This window comes from Colletotrichum fructicola (genome assembly GCF_000319635.2).
Source record: "Colletotrichum fructicola Nara gc5 chromosome Unknown KSG_Nara_v1_contig03, whole genome shotgun sequence".
Classification (NCBI taxonomy): domain Eukaryota; kingdom Fungi; phylum Ascomycota; class Sordariomycetes; order Glomerellales; family Glomerellaceae; genus Colletotrichum; species Colletotrichum fructicola.
In genome coordinates, this window is record NW_027094053.1 from 5857664 (window position 1) to 5875821 (window position 18158).

The 18158-nt window shown below is 55.9% G+C and overlaps 4 protein-coding genes across 4 annotated transcripts; 2 read left to right on the top strand and 2 right to left on the bottom strand.

Annotated features, from left to right (window-relative positions):
* Positions 1–1313: 1313 nt before the first annotated feature.
* On the bottom strand, positions 1314–3353 carry apdG-2 (Acyl-CoA dehydrogenase apdG; the record flags this gene model as incomplete). Its single annotated transcript, XM_066151702.1, has 6 exons — positions 1314–1650; positions 1721–1829; positions 1893–2148; positions 2198–2222; positions 2292–2317; positions 2403–3353. The coding sequence occupies 6 exons, from the start codon at positions 3351–3353 to the stop codon at positions 1314–1316; spliced, it is 1704 nt and encodes a 567-aa protein (XP_066009079.1).
* A 751-nt stretch (positions 3354–4104) lies between these two features.
* CGGC5_v006474 (uncharacterized protein) lies at positions 4105–5352 on the bottom strand (the record flags this gene model as incomplete). Its single annotated transcript, XM_032031221.1, has 1 exon — positions 4105–5352. The coding sequence occupies one exon, from the start codon at positions 5350–5352 to the stop codon at positions 4105–4107; it is 1248 nt and encodes a 415-aa protein (XP_031889406.1).
* A 2460-nt stretch (positions 5353–7812) lies between these two features.
* FLD (Protein FLOWERING LOCUS D) lies at positions 7813–9581 on the top strand (the record flags this gene model as incomplete). Its single annotated transcript, XM_032031222.1, has 3 exons — positions 7813–7830; positions 8026–8611; positions 8686–9581. The coding sequence occupies 3 exons, from the start codon at positions 7813–7815 to the stop codon at positions 9579–9581; spliced, it is 1500 nt and encodes a 499-aa protein (XP_031889405.1).
* Positions 9582–11523: 1942 nt separating this feature from the next.
* On the top strand, positions 11524–17844 carry ATG2 (Autophagy-related protein 2; the record flags this gene model as incomplete). Its single annotated transcript, XM_032031224.1, has 3 exons — positions 11524–11697; positions 11769–17777; positions 17827–17844. 3 exons carry the CDS (start codon positions 11524–11526, stop codon positions 17842–17844), a joined length of 6201 nt encoding a protein of 2066 aa, XP_031889192.1.
* Between the last annotated feature and the right edge of the window lie 314 nt (positions 17845–18158).

Sequence of the window (18158 nt, forward strand, 5' to 3'; positions counted from 1 at the left end):
TACGACGATTCAGACGGCCTCGGGGCGAAATACGGCTCACTCTTACGAACCTGGCATTGCGGCTTGCTATGTACATTGGAATTGGCTCTCTTTTTTCTCTTTTTCTCTTTTTTCTTCCTTGCTCACGGCAAACACTGGGACACTCGGCCTGCGGAAAAGTTTTACACGGAACGGCATATGAAATCACGGCTTTTTCTCTTACGCACCATGATACACCTTTTCGCATATGAACGTCGAAAGCTTCGGCATCGTGCGGGCTTGGTCACATCGGTTGGATGACGATTGCAGTCTAAAGACAAAGCTTGCCTCTCCTCTCCACGGGAATGATGATGAGGGAGGAGAGCAGAGTAGGGTGGAGACGGCTCGTGGGTGGAAAATAGTTTTCCGACCTCTTGATAGATTTTGTGGTCGGCTCTTGGGGGTGCTCAAAAAGCTGCGGCCCTATGGCAGCATCGGCCGTCTCAGGGCAGGAAAATGGAAATGTTACGCGTATGCTTGGTGTCGATACGTGCGTGCTGTGAATCCCTTGATGTTTGGCTTCGCGATTGTATGTTGCCGTGTTGCCGTGTAAGCACATGTCAACGGGAGCTGCCGTATCCAACAACGGAAAAGAGCTCGCTGGTGCTAACAACACAGCATCACGGTCCTTGCAGAAACCTAATCCTGGCTCAAGGCCCTGAAACCCGGACACATCCGCGTCATCCCAAGGCAGGACATCTCCCCGCCTGCTTTGCTGATGATGCAAACTTTTTCTTTGTATTTTTGGGTTTTCAAAAGAGCGTTGAACACGGGTTCGGCTGCCATTTTGTCACCCGAAGGAAGAACGAGACCCAGCCGCGCCCGAAAGAGGGAGTTTGAAACAAGCACGCCAAAACCTACGATGCCCCGTTTAGGTAGCGAACCCTGCCCCTGCCACTGCCCCTGCCCGCTCCCCGCTGGACAAATACTGTTGTAGTTGTATTCGTGCTAAAGTATGTATATCCGAACTTTGGCATACGGGGGGGTTGTAGTGCGTAAGGTAGTGGTCGCGCCCGGGGTTTGCTTGGCGGAGGAGGGGGGACGAACGGGGTTTACTCCGAAAGGGAAACGGCCCTGAGTCGTGGAGATATTCTCGGGATTTTTCCTGAACGGGAGGGCTGATGGTTTTTTTGCTTTTGTCATGTTCCCTATGAGGGCTGATGGTTAAGGATGTACACAAGGGCGATGTTCATGACTTGACATGTTTTTGTATGTTTGGTTCTAGCGCTTTCGTCTTTTCTAACATCACAGAGTTTATTACAAGCTTCTTACACATGTCCAACCTGTCTGTCTCCTTACAACCTTGACTTGGGCATGAACTTCATGGCCTGCCGGACGCCCAGGTCGCCGAGGACCTCCTCTGCGCCGCCGAGGATGGCGTCGAACTTGTAGGTGCGGTTGAACATCTCGACGACGCGGCCCATGCCGGTGCGGGTGAGGCCGCGGCCGCCCCAGATCTGGACGGACTCGTCGGCGATCTCGTGGGCGGCGCGGGTGGCGGACATCTTGAGCAGGCCGATGGGCCCGCCGAGGTGCTTGGCCTGTTCCTTGTAGGGCATGTTGCACATCTGGTAGGTGATTGTCTCGAGCCAGGACTGGTTTGCCTCGGTGAGGGCGATCATCTTTGCGAGTCTGTGTGTGCCGGAGTTGTCAGTGTTTTAGCTTCAAGGACGTGAAGGAAGGGGGAGAGGGGGAAACGGACTTTTGGCGGATGACGGGTTGGTCGATGAGGCGCTTGCCGAAGACGAGGCGTTGGTGGGACCATTTGAGGGACTCTTCGACGACGGTTCTGCATTGGCGGATCGTGGCGCCTAGGGGATGAACGTGTTAGTTACAGTGTTTTGATTTCTGTCAGGGGTAGAGACGACGCTTACAAGCCATGGTCCAGCGCTCGTGGTTGAAGTTGCTCAGGATGACGTGGATGCCCTTGTTCTCCTGGCCCAGCAGGTTCTCGACGGGCACCTTGACGTTGTCGAAGGTGATGTACGTCGTGCCGGCGGCGGGAGAGTAGGAGGTCTTGATGGGCTTGGTGTTGACGCCCTCGCCGCGCTCGATGAGGAGGACGCTGAGGCCCCTGTCGGTCTTGACGCCGGTGACGAAGTAATCGCAGAACACGCCGTTGGTGATCCACTGGAATAGGAAGGTTAGTATTCGTATAGCTTCAGCCGTCGTGTATCACTTGCCTTTTTGGTTCCATTGACAATCTGTTCGAAGCAGCTGTTAGTATACGCGTGCAATGACAACTAGACGTTGTGATGACGGTGTGTACTCACGTAGTGCTTTCCGTCAGGCGTCTTCTCTGCCGTCGTCCTCAGCCCTGCGACGTCACTGCCGGCAAAAGCCTCCGTGATGGCCAAGCAGAGCTTCTTCTTGCCGCTGAACACCTCCTCCGACACCTTCTTCTTGAGGGCCTCGGAGTTGGCAAAGTTGAGCACGACGGTCAGGCCGATGGTCATGCCGGCCATGTTGCCGTCCTGGAACCCGCGGCAGTTTGTCCGCGCGAGCTCCTGGCTGACAATCATGTCGTGGAAGTAGTCAAACTCCTCGCCCTTGACGACGCCGCCGAGCAGCTCGACGCCGTGGAGGTGCTTCCCGGGGCCGAGGCGCATGTGCAGCACGCCGGCCTTGGACATGCGCTCGATGAGCTCCTGGGAGATGTAGTCGCCGCTCTCCTCGGCCTGCAGCGCCTCGGGGGTGACGTGGGTGTCGGTGAACTCGCGGATGGCGCGCTGAAGGGCGCGGTGGGAGGGGGAGAAGTAGGGGGACTTGAATTGCGGCGTGAGCCAGAGAGGCTCGCCGTAGGGGACGACGGAGAGCTCGCCGGGCTGCTGGACGACGACGGAGGGCTCCTCGCCGGCGACGGTGCCGATGACGAGGGTCTTTTCGTACTTTGTGAGGACCTCCTGGCGGTGGAGGTTGTAGAACTCGGTGGTGGCGTCGCGGCCGGCGACCTGGCGGAGGACGGACTCGCCGCCCGGGTGGGCGTCGAGGAAGTCTGTCAGGTCGTAGACCTTGGCGTCGATGATGCACCAGAGGGACTCATCGTGGTTGTTCTTTGCGACCTCGTCGCGGGAGTACGTCTTTGCGGCCATCGTGATCTGTGTGGGATTGGAGCTTCTTTGTTCTTCGGTACCACCAGGGAGTTTGGGAGATTCGACTGATGGGAGACTGAAGCTCAATGGCTTGGGTAGGTGCCCGTCGTCGTCGTCGTCTTCGTCAAAGGGAGGATAGATATCGTCGGCGTGTAAGAGGGAGGCCAAGTCGTGCGTTGTATCGTTGGAGACGTAGAACAAGGTGTCAGGAGTGCCAGCAACCTGAGTCGGACCAGATGACATGTGCCTTTAGGGGGCGGTACATCGGTTGACGTCGGTCGGGAGACGGGCGGCCGCAGACAGCCATGTCTGGAAGGTTGGCCGTGAGCCTCGGCTTGTGTGGAGTGTGGAGGGCGCCTGGCGGACGGTGCTGATTTCGGGAGAGTTGTGATTGGCTCGAGGGAGGCTGGGGGAATGAGATGGCGTCCGGGGATGCGTCTGAAGACCAAGCCGGGGGTTGCCGAAGCTTTGACGCGACTGGGGTCTTTGATGATTACTCATGCTCCGAGTATTATCTGATGAGAAATCGATTAAGATGGAGAAATGCCGGGTCGTTGACGACGAGATGTGAGCAAAGTTAAGGGCAAAGCTGAGTTCCACGGAAAGCTGATGTTTGGTACACTTTGCGATGCGCTGAGCATTGGACAGAAGACGGGGCCCCCTGTTGATGCTTCCCCCACAGAGGAAGATTTACCCCGCAGAGGGGCGCATCATCCCACTATGAGCTCTACCTTATCTATTCCGAGGCTGGAGATCCTCTTTCAGTCTAGCATCTTTCCTGTCTTGGTGCAGAGCCTCTTCAATAGACGTTGGGGCCGTCAGGGATGGTGGGATATTGATCAGATGGTCTCATATCGGCCGAAGCACGACATCGGATAGTGAGTATTCATGGTTCAATCGAATTTCCCGGGCTCTGCGCAGTAAGATGGCTTCGCCTACTCCATGACCATCCAGGCTGTCAAATGCAACCCCGCCAAAGCCTGCCTCACTGCCTTCAGCCCAAGACGTCCGTCCACGATGGTTTGAAGGTAAGACTAGGATCGTGAGCCAAGCTGTACATTGCCAGCGCGGTTGCCAGGTGGGCAACTGCCCACAATGTCAAGGTGACCCTGACCGGTTTGGGTATTCCGTGGCGATCAACATTTGCGAGAAAGTGTCGTGCCAATAGGCCAAGCCCGAATGTTGAGAACACGCCCGTGACTTTCCATGTCCAGTCCTTGGGGCGAGCATTCGCGTGGAAAGCGACGACCCCATTTTCCAAAACCTCCACCATGGGTGTGCAATTCCATATGATGTTGGTGAGGAAACCAGATAGCCAGACAGGCACAGCAAAACCAAGGGCACCATCCTTGAGAATTCGTAAGACTCCACTGCTCTTCCTGTAAGAAAGAACGCCGAAGGTAATAGCGGATGCTGGTCCGCCCAAGAGGACATTCACGACTTTGATCCACGCTGCCAGATTGGGGTGTTTGACGCAAATTCCAGTCGCAGCAGTGCCTGCAAACCACAGTAGGAACAAGAAAGAAAGGATAATAGCCAAGCCCTGTGGCATCGTGGCTTCATTTTGCTCTTGAACGTCATCGTCAAATGTTGCGGTTGTTGGCGACGTAGGAGGTGCCGCAGGGCTGAGTATCGCTTCGACGAGTCCCGTGACGCCCTCCCGGCTGGCAGTCGACCCAGTCAGCCACAAGAGACACAACATGACCTCGTCGCAAAAGAAACTTCCAAGATATATTGCCGCCAAGGCTTGTGTCCAGAAGATGCCTCGGCAGGCATAGAGCTTCGTCACTTGCAGCACAGGGCCGAGGACGAAAGCGACAACACGAATCAGCGTGTTGCGCTGTAAGTTAACCACGTCACTGTGTGCTGATTCCTCATCGACATCGTACTTGTGCGGCGAAACAACGAGGATCCATTCGAAGGCACGGCGAACACGGATGCAGTTGAGGGCCTCGATAGCGTTGACGATGCAAAACACAGGCGAACACTTCAGCGCGGGACCCCATGACGATGGAAACCCGACGATGCGGCCCGAGGGCTGGGTTACAGTGTTCAGAGCGACAGCCACCAGGGCCCAAAAAGCGGATTGCCACGAGAGCTGGGCGTCAGACGTGTCGGCGGGTGGCGTAGGTTGGACAGCCTGACCCTGATCATCGTCATGGTCCTGTTGGGAAGTCCCGGACACAACGAATAGCAAGAGGATGAGGGCAACAGCTAGTGGAGAAGGCGCTTTGGTGAGCATCGTGACCCCGCGGATGAGGCTCTGGTAGGTTTCTGGTGTCCGGAAATGCAAAAAGACAAGACGGCCGGGTCGGCGGGGAAGCAATATCAGAGGGTCGGACTACATGTTGGCGCAGGATGGAATCCCTGGCCAAGTCGGCAGGGTCCAATGGGGTTTATCGGGTCCATTGGTGATCGACATGGACGAGCGTCGCTCAATTGAGAATGGCTCCAGCGATTGCGGTGGGCGAGCAGACGAGGGTTGTCGCTTTTGGCGAGTGAGGTGAGAGCAAAGGGAAAGAGCGAGGTCTGAGGGTATCGTCGGCCCCTCCTCATATGTGCATTTTGTTGTTCGTCATTGCTGGGCGGCCATCGAGTCATTGGACGTCGGTGACAGGGTGTCTGGGGCAACACATGACGGCGATGGTGTCAGGTCTTTTTTTGTTCCCGTCCGTCGAGGGGCAAGGTAGATAGATGCTCGGCGAAACTTGACGCATCAGAGAGGAGAGAGAGGAGAAGATAGACAGAGAAAATGTGTGAGAGAGAAGGAATGGGACGGGGAGGCAAGGGAAGCAGGAAGGGAGGACCAAGCCAGGAGACTCAGGGAAAGCGCATGAAGGAGAAAGAGCGGACAGGCGGGAATGGATATTTTAGTGGAGGGATGACGCTGCGGTGGAGCAATAGCAGTGAAGTGTCACCAGAGCCCCTCCACCGTTGCAGCGAAGCAGCGATTCGGGGACCCCTCCACCCGCTATTGCCTTCCTGAGGTGAGGTCTGTTGTAGGTACGGTAGGAGCGGGCAGGCGTTGCTTTGCTGTGTGCGTGTGCGTGTGTGGTGTTGTTGCCCTCCACTGCACCACTTCCTTCATCCATTGGATTGCCCCTCCACCGTCCTGTTGGGTTTGTGGTTTCTTGTCGTCAGGTCAGGTCCACCGCACAGCACCGCACCGCACCGCAAGACCGCAGCACAACTTTCATTGCCTCCTCTGGCCGCGACGGACGGTCGTTCCTCATCTGCTGCTGCTGCTGCCGCCGCCGCCGTCACCTCACTGTTCCGTCCATCGTTTGACTCGCGGGCTCGTTTCCCGAATTCCCAGCAAACAACACACACCGGCCGTCTGCTCCTCCGTCGTCCTCGTCCTCCTTCAACGGGCTTTTTGTCCCTCTTTCTCCCCTTTCCTGGCCATCGGCATCCTGTCCTTCGTTCGTCGAGACCTTCCTGACGGTATCCCGGATGATATCGAGGCTTAGCGCGCTCACCAGTTCCCCCGCCCGATCGCTCCTAATAAGATAGTAAGTCCGTCTTTCTGTTTCTCCGCCCGTCGCTGCCGTTGTTTTCTCCTTGATCGCTTCCCTGGTCAAATTCCAACCCCATTCCACCAATGCTCCCTTTCCAATGCCCATCCATCACGTCCACCGGCGCCCGCAAAGCCCGAAAAAGGCGATGCCGCACTCAATGATAACTCGGCTGCCGTCTCTTGAACGAGCCAAGGGCCAGGTGTACTCGCATTTAGGAGGAGCACACTCCGTTCTCTTGCGAATCATTGGCCGGCTGGCTGGATCAACCGCCTTTATGCGACAACTCGACAGGCGGAGAGACTGAGGGAGGGAGGGGTTGGTTGGTTGGTTGGTTGTCGCTGCAGTGACAGAGTAAGAGACTCTATCACGCTACTCAGCCCGGACCGACTTCACCCCCTCTGCCTTCTACCTACTGGACAGTCCTGTTCCACTGATCTCTCCGTCTCTCGCCTCTTATCAACATTTCGGTTAGGTAAGACACTTTGAACGGCATTTCGACGGCGCATAAATGGGCTTGTCTGGATGTGCTTGCCTCTGCTCATGGTTGCCGGCATAGCTTCCATGGTTTAGGTGGCTTGTGAGCTATCATAAGCTACTACGCCTGCTTTTTACCACGGCTTCGCTTGCCGCCCTCGACCTTTACCTTATCTGGACTTCTTGCGCTTATCCCTCATGGCGGCGCATGTCCGCGACCCAAACAGCCGGGCTCATTGTACATATCAGTCAAAGACCCATGATCCCCTCTCCCCCTCTGCCAAATGCTAGCCGCTGGGAGCCAGACATTCCACCACGTTGCTCGTCATCCCCACATCCAGCCTGACCTCTCCCCAACCCCAAACTCCCCTTGCACTCGTTCTCTTGTCTCATCTGTTCTTGCTTTCGCCTGGATCTAACCGATCTCTTGTGACTTTATTTGGCCCTCTCACGGACTAGTGCCCCGGTGGCAGCATCTGGCTTAGTTTGGCGTCCCTCCAACTCTCCAGATCCTCCGGACTTGCTTCGTCATATACCTTCTTTACTCACCAATCGCTTCTCTCGCATCTGCAACAATGGACGCTTACTCAGTTTCGTATCACAGCCCTTCAAACCGCAGCACATCCCGCATTTACCAGGACCTTGAATCCTGTCGACTCCAAAGCCTCCTTGGAATCGGCCAAGAAAAACTTCTGCTCAGATCATTAACCATGGATTCATTTGCGCGGGTAAGTCTGCTTCTCGTCAACCACGTGCCTAACGTCGCTAGTGGGACGCTTCGGGCCGGGACCGCCCAATGTCTTCCTTGATGGGCAAAGCCGTCTTGACTTCCCTGTCCGTACCTGTCACACATCGGCGTACAATACGATGGCCGCTTGCTTGCTTGTTTCTTGCCAACGCACCCTGCTCATGCCAAATTACAGCGCAAACAATCCGAGTCAGGCCCCAGACCACACATTGCGATTGTCGGCGCCGGCCTCGCTGGTTTGCGTTGTGCCGATATTCTCATCCAATATGGCCTGCTGGTAACCATCATCGAAGGCCGGACGCGCCTCGGCGGACGCGTGGTCCAGGATAAACTTCCCAATGGATATACCGTTGACCTGGGCCCGAACTGGATACACGGCACCGACGACAACCCCATACTTGACCTGGCCAAAGAGACAGATACCGCCGTCGGCAGCTGGGATCACCGGACTTACATGGTCGACGAGGATGGAATCTTGCTTGACCCTGCGGATAGCGAACACTACTCCAGCATCATGTGGGGCATTATCCAGGACGCTTTTCAACACTCAAACAAGAACACTGCCAGCATTCATCCCGACGAGAGCCTCTGGGACTTTTTCCAGGAAAGGCTGGTTGAGAAGATACCCGAAACGGAAGAGGACTACGCCAAGAAACGCTCCATTGTTCTTCAAGTTGCTGAATCTTGGGGCGCGTTCATTGGAACTCCGGTTCAGACCCAAAGCCTGAAGTTCTTTTGGTTGGAAGAGTGCATAGACGGCGGTAAGTGACTCTCCCTGGCAGAAGTCCCGCAAGGGTGGATAGTATCCTCAGAGCCAGGGTTGACTTTATTCGAGAAAACCTCTTTTGCGCCGGCACCTACGAGAAGATCCTCGAACGGGTCGCGGAGCCGGTAAGACACAACGCGGACATCATGTACGATGCCCGCGTCACCAAAGTAGAGCTCAAGACGCCGGACCGCCTGAAACCAAGGGTTCACACCGATACCGGCCACGTACTCGAGTTTGACGAAGTTGTCATGACTGCCCCTCTTGGGTGGCTGAAGAAGAACCTGCAGGCATTCGATCCGCCCCTACCTGAGCGGGTTGAGCGCGGTATCAAGGCCATCGGGTACGGATGTCTCGAAAAGGTTTACATTACTTTCCCCAAGGCGTTCTGGCTCGCTTCCGACGACGCCGACGGCCCAAGGGTGCAGGGCTTTTGCCAGTGGCTGGCCCCTACGTACTCTGCCAAATTGAACCCGAAGCGGTGGAACCAGGAGATTGTCGAGCTCGCGTCGCTGGGCCCGGACTCGCACCCGACACTGCTATTCTACATTTTTGGAGACGAGTCCAAATACATTACGGAGGAAGTGGCGAAGCTGAAGACGATACCCGAGAGAAACTATTTCCTTTACGATTTTTTCAGGCCGTACTACTCCCGGATGCCGGGCTACGACGAGAGGTCGCCCGACTGCAGGCCCACGGGATGCTTGGCGACGGACTGGCTGCGCGACGATCTCGCAGGCAACGGCAGCTACAGTAACTTTCAGGTGGGACTGGAGGAGGGCGATAAGGACGTCGAGGCGATGCGCGAGGGCGTGCCGGAGGGCGGGCTGTGGCTGGCCGGCGAGCACACGGCGCCGTTCGTCGCATTGGGCACGGCGACGGGTGCGTATTGGAGCGGTGAGAGTGTCGGTCGGAGGGTGGCTGAAGCCTACGGGAGGGCTAGTAGCAGCGCGGATCAAGAGTAGGAGACGCTAGAAGGACTCGGAAGAGAGAGAGAGAGAGTGAGAGACCCTTGATAGAAAGAGATGGGAGCCGTCCTCGGAGGTTGAATGTCTTCATGTGACCTTTTACTTCTACGTTCCCTTTTTACGGTTATTAGACTTGAATTTCTTCATGGGACGGTGGGTATGGACTGTTGGCCGCGTTTACTGAAAGATATACTTCATTCCGTAATGCTCTGCCATGTATGTAAGCACGGAAACTGAAACATAAAGCCCCCATTCCATGCGGCGTCAAACGGGCTTGAAGAAGTCTTGTTTTATGGTGGCTGACTGTTGGCAGAGAGGCGCAGAGGTTCATGTCAGTTGTGCGTTGGACAAAGAGGTTATCTGATCCATAGACAACGATTGGATGTCTCTGCATGCGTCATTCCGAGTACCTCATTGGCTGAGAGGGGAGAACTGACATAGTGCAACAAAGCAGTATATACGGACAAGCAGAGCAACCAACCTGGCGTGTGTCTGGTGCTTGTGAGATTGAGCCAAACATCAACAACGCATGTTTATCATGCTCAGGTTTCGTCAAATCAAAAACCCAGTCAGGGGGAGGCAGATAGATTGTTGCCAGGTGTACGGCCAGCAACAGGGCTGGCTACCTGGCATGCAATGCTTCCGACACCTTACGCCGGAATGACGACTTGAGACAGCTGGCAGCCACAGAGAGCGAAAGAGAGAGCATGAGTGGATGTGTCGGAGGAGTCTGGACGGAGGGGAGGGAAGGTACGTACCACGGAAAGGCGTGGCGTAGAGTGGAGGGCTCTATCGTGCTGCATCGCTCAGGTGGAACGGGTGCACGGTGCAGTGTACCAGCCAGGATAGCGCCTGGATCGCCATTCCACAGTGACCTCTCGCCGCCCCAGGAGGTACGGTCACAAGCCTGGCTGCCCCCAAATCAAAAGTCAAGCAAATATTGCCAGCAGGTAATGAGTGCTTATCGATAAGCAACTCAAGCGGCAAGCCCCCCGGAAAGACAGGCACACCCCAGACAGAGAGTCAACTGACGAAGACCCCTGCACACCCTGTCGGTGACGTGAAGGCGGCCAGAGAGTCACGCGCTGTTAGAGCCTGAGGTGGGGGGGGAAGAGACAATCTTTAGTGCACCTGCTTGGCTTGCTCCATGCTTGTGTCTCCCATTCCGTCCATGACCGCCTTTGCCCCCTCCCCCAAAACCCCAAGTCCTGTAAGGCAGTCGGTCCCCATTCTGCCACCCGTCTGTCACTCATCACCAAACACTGCACTTCCTACTGTCCAAGCCACTCCATCTGCCTTAGGCTGGCTTTTTTTCTGGCTTATGCCTATCGTCCCGACCTTTGCCGTGCACTTCCTGTAAGGTACCCTGTTTTGCCTTTCTTTGCCGCCGTTGCTGCCTTCCAGCTTGTTGTAGAAACTACACATCCTGAGGTGCATCATACAGTCTGACCTGTGCCTGGTTCTGTGTTACTTACCTACTATCGAGCCCATCTTATCCGGCATCGCCCTCTCTCGCCCTCTGACGACGCCCAACGATTTCGCGATACTTCTCTCTCAAGGTCCCCCGTAGCGAAACCCTATCTTTGAATGACGAACGCACCATGAACTGTGTCCCCGCCTTGGGCCGGGTGTCTTCTGATAACACGGCGACTGCAGCCTCCAGCCCCCCAACCCGGTGAACCGCCCCACGATACCCGACTGCCCTGGTTGCTGTAGCCCCCCAGCTGCAGCATCGCATCGCCCCTGCCTTCCGAGGCCAATCTCGCTTTCAAACCGCCAGTAGGCTGTCTACTGTACGGCAACAGCCGCCGTACACCCCTCGAAATACTCATCGTCCTCCAAAACCTCCCCGGACTGTACGCTCATCTCGAACCCGAACCCAACTCTCCCATCGAGAGCGTCCGCCCCGCGGTCGCGGAACGACCACGACCAGCCCAACATGGCTACCATATTCCAGAGCTTCCGGAGCTCGACTCTGTCGAAGCGCTTGCTCATATACGCCCTGCGGCGTCTCGAGCTGCTCGACGAGGAGACCCTGGACATGGAAAACCTCCAGTTCGCGCTGGGCAGGACAACGACAGCAGAGTTCAAAGATGTCGGAGTGCGCCTCAAGGTACGTTGATACGCCACCCGTGCGGGTTAGGAGCGATACCAGTAGGCTAACATGAAGTGCTCAACCGCCAGAAACTCGAGCACCTGTTGCAACTACCCGCCTCGTTCCAGATCCAAAAAGCAAAAGTCCTGAAGCTCAGCGTCACGATTCCCGTCGACTTTTATACGAGCCCCATCATTATCGAGATCGACGGCGTCGACGTCCGGTTGAAGGTTTCTACCAGTGGCGACGATACTAAGGCAAAGACCGCCACGCCCTCGACCGACGACTCCAGACTGCCGAACACCGTGAACCTCGCCGAGTCCTTCCTCAACGAGGATGTGGCCCTGAAAGATGCCTCGCTGGCCGACGAGAAGCGGAGGTTAGAGGATGCCCTCGCCGCCGAGACGCAGGACCTCGGCGGTTCCATGGCCATGAGCGAGAGTTCCATGAGCGACGACGGGAGTCAGTTTGGAACGGGCCAGCCGCTGTCCTTGCCGGGCTTTCTGGCCGGCTTCCTCCAGGGAATTGTTGATCGCATCCAGGTACGTATTAGAGGCGTCACGTTTCAAATGGACGTCGAGGTCCCGATCGAGCCGAACGCGACTGCGCCGGAGCTGGTTACTTTCGAGCTGGCCCTGGACCGCATCGATGTGGAGGGTGTCACCGCCGAGACACAGAACGAGGAGGGTGCCCCGGTTATTGCGCCCAAGGAAGGAAAACGTCAAGTCGCCTTGTCTAGGGTTCGGGCGTACTTGATATCAGAAGCGAATGTCTTTTCGCAATTTGCCCGCTCGCCATCGATTTCGTCGCCTGCTGTTTCTCAGTCGCCATCATTCAGCGAGCGGGGTGCCGCGTCGAGGCATAGTACCTTCCGACCCAGCATGCAAGACAGCTTTCTCTCTTCCACCTCGGACGAGCTCTCTGAGGTGGACGACGCTCTGTTGCAAGATAGCGAGGAGGCCTTTAACATCCCCTACGACTTCTCGAGTCAACCCGAAGAGCCGGCGGAGGAGGAAGAGACGAACACGCCGCGCGCGTCGATATATCAAGACTTCTCACCGCGCGGGCACGTGCCTGTTTCCCAATCTACAATCCTGGGCGATGATGATCGGGCTGCCCCGTGGGCCAGTTTCCAGCGAGAGGCGAGGTCAGAACCGTCGCAATCGACTGAGGGTATGCCTCCCATCGCATTTGCCGAGCCAGGAAACTTGGAGTCGTCGCAGCATTCGAGCACCACCAGTCGCAGCTCTGGTCCCGCCGAGGAAGAGGATCTCGCGCAGTCGCATGTTTTCACCCACGAAGAGGCCGAAAGCATGTACATGAGCGCGTTCTCTCAGACCGAGGCCCAAAGTGCTGGGTCCCGTATGCCGGGAGGATGGGACGATCCCAGCCCTGAGACTTCCCCTGTGTTCAAGAAGGCAAGCCCAGTCTTGCGCCAGCCATCGCCGCCACCAGTCAGAGATGAAGGTGTAAAGGAGCCACCCAGCCCTGAATTCACAGCCGCACCCGCACCGCCCCATCCCACGGCTTACCCCGCGGTCGGCGATGTTGAATCGGGATTCACTAGACATGAAGCCCAACGCTCGTCGAGAAGGAATTCTGAGGACGAAGGTGTTGCAGACGCCCATGCCCCGGCCGATGATGTGGCAACGCCGAGAGGCCCAACGAGACTGGTGAAGGAAATCCTGTCTCTGAACACCATATCATTATACGTCCCATCGTTACACCAGCACGTGCATGTCCCTGCGGACGCACAAGCATCTGTCTTGAGCCAAGCTCCAGGATCGCCAGGCTTGGCGAGATCTGTGGCACCTCAGGTTCCAGGGGCTTTTTCCGTGTACTCCACGTCGCCGGGCATGAGATCAAGTGTCGCGCCCCGGTCGCCCGGTCTAGTCTTCACGGAGCCACAAAGCGATGGCGACGTTGAGGTTCACTTGTCGCCATTGGAAGTCCGCTTCGACGCTTCTTTGGCATACTTACTCGCAGTCGTCGTTGGAAAGCTGATGGATGCCCTGAAGGGCACCACCGCTACTCCTGCCCCGAAGACAACTACTACTACGGCGAAGTCATCGCAGGAGTCATCGATGCCTGACATCAAAGTGGTGTTTGAAAAGATTTCACTGCATTTCCTCCACCAACTTGGTGGTGTTGCTGACACCGCCGAAAGAATCTTTGGCTCTGGTGGATTGCACATGCAGCCGGAGATCCTTCTCCGTACAGAGCTTGAAAATCTCAGCCTATCTCTCAGTGCTGTCAAGAACTCCCTCGAAACAACAATTGACCTGGAAAAGTTTCGTTTTGGCTATGCAAAGGATGACATCATCTGCTTTGATCAAAGTTTGCAGATGCGAGCGTCTGTAATGGACAAGTTTCCCTCAGCCGGCTCCGATATATCGGTGAAGGTGATTAAATCGCCCAACTCGACTCGGACGGAAATTACAACATTGCCACTCTTGATACAGCTCGATCTGCAGAGGTTAGACGAGACGTTCAGCTGGTTTGGCGGATTGAGCAGTTTTCTTAACATGAGTTCCTCAATGACGTCGAGCGCGTCCCCCTCCGTCAAAACGCCGGTCCAACCAGCGCCTAAACCCCGGGGTGTTCGATTTGATGCTCCCATTAACCCGGACGACAAGTCGGCCGCTTCCGAGAACAAGATCGATATGAGAATCGGCGGTTTCAACCTGGAGTTGAAGGGCAAGGAGTGCAGCGTCGGCCTTGAAACAAGTGCTGTCAAGATGGTGAGTCGAGAGCTTGGTATCGGATTCGCTATCAGCAAGGTGCGCCTGGCGGGCCCGTACATCCGAAAGTCCAGAGGAGAGCCACCCATCTCGGCCGAGATCAGTGGTGTTAGGTTCGAATACCTCGCGACGCCAAAGGACAAAGACCTCGAGCGCCTTCTAGAGCTTATTATTCCTTCCAAGGTCAAGTTCGACCAGGGCGACGATGAGATTATGGTGGACACTCTTCTCAGGCAAAGGCGTAAGGGCGCTGTCCTCCGCGTGACGTTCGACCAGTTCAACGTCAGAGTCGAGCGCATGCATCAGCTCAACTGCCTCCCCGCTCTGGGTGAAGAAGTCGCGCGACTGGCGACAGTGGCAAAGTACCTCCCAGAAGACGACCGCCCTGGTGTGCTTCTCCTAGCGGAAATCAAGGATCTTGGTGCGACTGTCGACATCGGTGGCAAGATCGGCATCATTAACGCCAACGTCAAGGGATTTGAGGTCGCGCAGATTACGGTACCCTCGCTGGTGGCATTCGGCGTACACGCCATTTCCGTGAATCGCAACCATCGAGAGGACCTCGTGAGTTCATCAACAACGCTTCCTCCAGGCACACTCACCCAAGGCCCGGTTCTCATGGTTCGCATGATTGGGGACGAGATGGAGCCAGTGATCAAAATCAAGATGCGCGATGTTATAGTGGACTACCGGGTGCCAACCATCATGGATGTTCTCGGACTCGGCGAGGATGCCACTCCTCAAGATTTTGAAGCCAGCCTCGCGGCCTCAGTGGCCAACCTCGGTGAACAAGCTCATACAGCCCTGGCCGGCAAGAAGCCTCAACCTGCTCGACCTGCAGACCCTGCTCGACCCAATAGTAAGCCTATGACGGTCGACTTGGTTTTCCGCGATTGTTTGATTGGTCTTAACCCCTTGGGACTCCCCTCCAAGCTCCTCATTGCGTTCACAGATGCTCGACTTCAAGTGGTTCTGCCCAAGGACGTGGATACGACGGCGACGTTGGATCTCAACAAGGCTTCAATTCTCCTCATTGACGATGTGGCTAACATAGGCGCGACCGCTTCCACTGTGAACCGTCGCCAATCGGCGGATATGTCGTCGCAACAAGTCTCGCGACTGGCTGCTCAAGGCTTCGTCAGCATTTGCTACATTTCTTCGGCAAAGGTCACTGTTAAGGTTACAGAAAGTGAGGAGGATGGTGAAAAGCATGTCGATGTCGACCTACGTGACGACCTCCTCGTTTTGGAGACGTGTGCCGATTCCACTCAGACTCTCATCACTCTTGCAAACGCACTGAAGCCACCGACGCCACCTAGCAAGGAGAACAAGTACAGGACCAAGGTCGTTCCAGTGCAGGACCTCTTGGCTTCAATATCTGCAGAGGCGTTCGGAAAAGCCGAGGGCGATTATGATTTTGACAAGGACTTTGGGCTCGCCCAGGAGCTCGGTGGCGACGAGGAATTTGACGTCGCGAGTGATGAAGGCCCATTGCATATCGATTCGCAATATTACGGGGACGCCGGTCCTTCGGATATCCTCTTTGACGCAGATGGCTCAGTCACATCAATCGGAACCACAACTCAAGATACCCACGACGGAGTGCTACTTACCAGCTTCAATGCCAGCGCATCCACGCACGTGTCAGACGACGGTAGTGATCTCGTTATCGAGGACAACTTCTTCGACAAGGGACCGGATATCGACGGTAGAGCCCAAATCTGGAACTCGTCAAAGAACACCTACGACCGAGCCCCGAAGGAACTTATCAGGAAGGCTCCTCTGCGAGTGTCGATTCGTGATGTCCACGTTATTTGGAACCTCTTTGACGGATACGATTGGGAACGCACTCGCAGTGTTATTAGCAAGGCCGTGCAAGATGTCGAAGAGAAGGCTATTGAACGTCGCCGACGCTCGGAACGCATTGCGTTCGAGGAAGACGCGGAAGAAGACGAGACAGTAATCGGCGACTTCCTTTTCAATTCGATTTACATCGGCATCTCGACGAAGCAAGACCCCCGGGAGCTCGCGCAGATGGTCAACCAGGAGTTGGACGACAACGCGACCGAGACAGAGTCCCTTGCTACGACGGCCTTCACAACAGCAACTGGTCGGGCTGGCGGTGCACACAGGCCCAAGAAACGGTTGAGACTCAACAGGAGCAAACACCACAAGATCACTTTCGAGCTTCAGGGCGTCAACGTCGACCTGATTGCTTTCTCTCCCGACTCGGGGGAGACCCAGAGCTCCATCGATGTGCGCGTGCAAAATCTGGACGTCTTTGACCACGTCCCGACCTCGACGTGGAAGAAGTTCATGACATACGATCAGGATGCTGGCGAACGGGAGATGGGTACCAGCATGGCTCACTTGGAGCTTCTGACCGTCAAGCCCCAGCCGGATCTCGCGGCGTCTGAGATGGTATTGCGAGTGACGCTTCTGCCCCTGAGGCTTCACGTCGATCAAGACGCCCTGGACTTCATCACCAGATTCTTCGAATTCAAGGACGATAACGCTCCCGTGCACAGCTCACCCAGCGATATTCCATTCCTCCAACGTGTCGAGGTGCGCGACATTCCGGTCAAGTTGGATTTCAAGCCCAAGCGCGTCGACTACGCCGGACTCAAGTCGGGTCGAACCACCGAGTTTATGAACTTTATCATTCTGGACGAAGCTCGCTTGACTTTGCGTCACACCATCATCTACGGCGTCTCTGGCTTCGACAGGATGGGCAAGATTCTCAACGATATCTGGATGCCGGACGTCAAGGGTACTCAACTCGCTGGTGTTCTCGCCGGTCTTGCACCCGTCAGAGGCATCGTTAACATCGGCAGCGGGTTCAAGGAGCTGATTGAGGTCCCAATCAAGGAGTACAAGAAGGACGGACGCATTGTCCGTAGCATTGGCAAGGGCGCCGCGGCCTTTGCGCGCACGACGGGGACTGAAGTGATCAAGTTCGGTGCCAAGCTGGCCATCGGAACGCAGTACGCCCTCCAGGGTGCCGAGGGCTTGCTCAACAAGCCGCAGACCGACAATACGTGGGAGGACGCGGATCTCGATCCAGAGGAGAAGAAGCAGATCTCCCTGTACGCAGACCAGCCTACTGGCGTGATTCAAGGTCTCCGCGGCGGATACTCGAGTCTTACGAGGGACTTGAATATGGCACGCGATGCCATCATTGCGGTGCCGGGCGAAGTTATGGACAGCTCCAGCGCGCAGGGTCTCGCAAAGGCAGTCTTGAAGCGAGCTCCAACCATTATTTTCCGGCCTGCCATTGGGGCCACGAAGGCTATTGGCCAGACTCTGATGGGCGCGACGAACAGCTTGGATCCGCAGAACAGACGCAGGGCGGAGGAGGTGAGTACTCCGGGAGCCTATCCCAAAATCATTGCTAACAATTTTCCAGAAATACAAGCGGCACTAGATTCCACAGCTTACAAGCACACGCACACGATACACCAGATACCAATACGGTGGTTTTACTTTGTTCAAGGGGATCAGGTTTCACCCACCCAATACGACTGCATGAGACTGCATCATAGACTGGCGAAGGAGGTTTCTCGATTTATTTTCTCGACTTTTACAATGGGCTATGGATGTCACAGAATGCAACGCAACGCAGGTCACAAAAAAGAAGCGTAATCATGAGTTATACACAACAACACTTCTCTTCGAATGGACATGTTTACAAACCGAAACGTTGGCCTCAACGGAGGTGGGGGATGGTGGACGGATGAA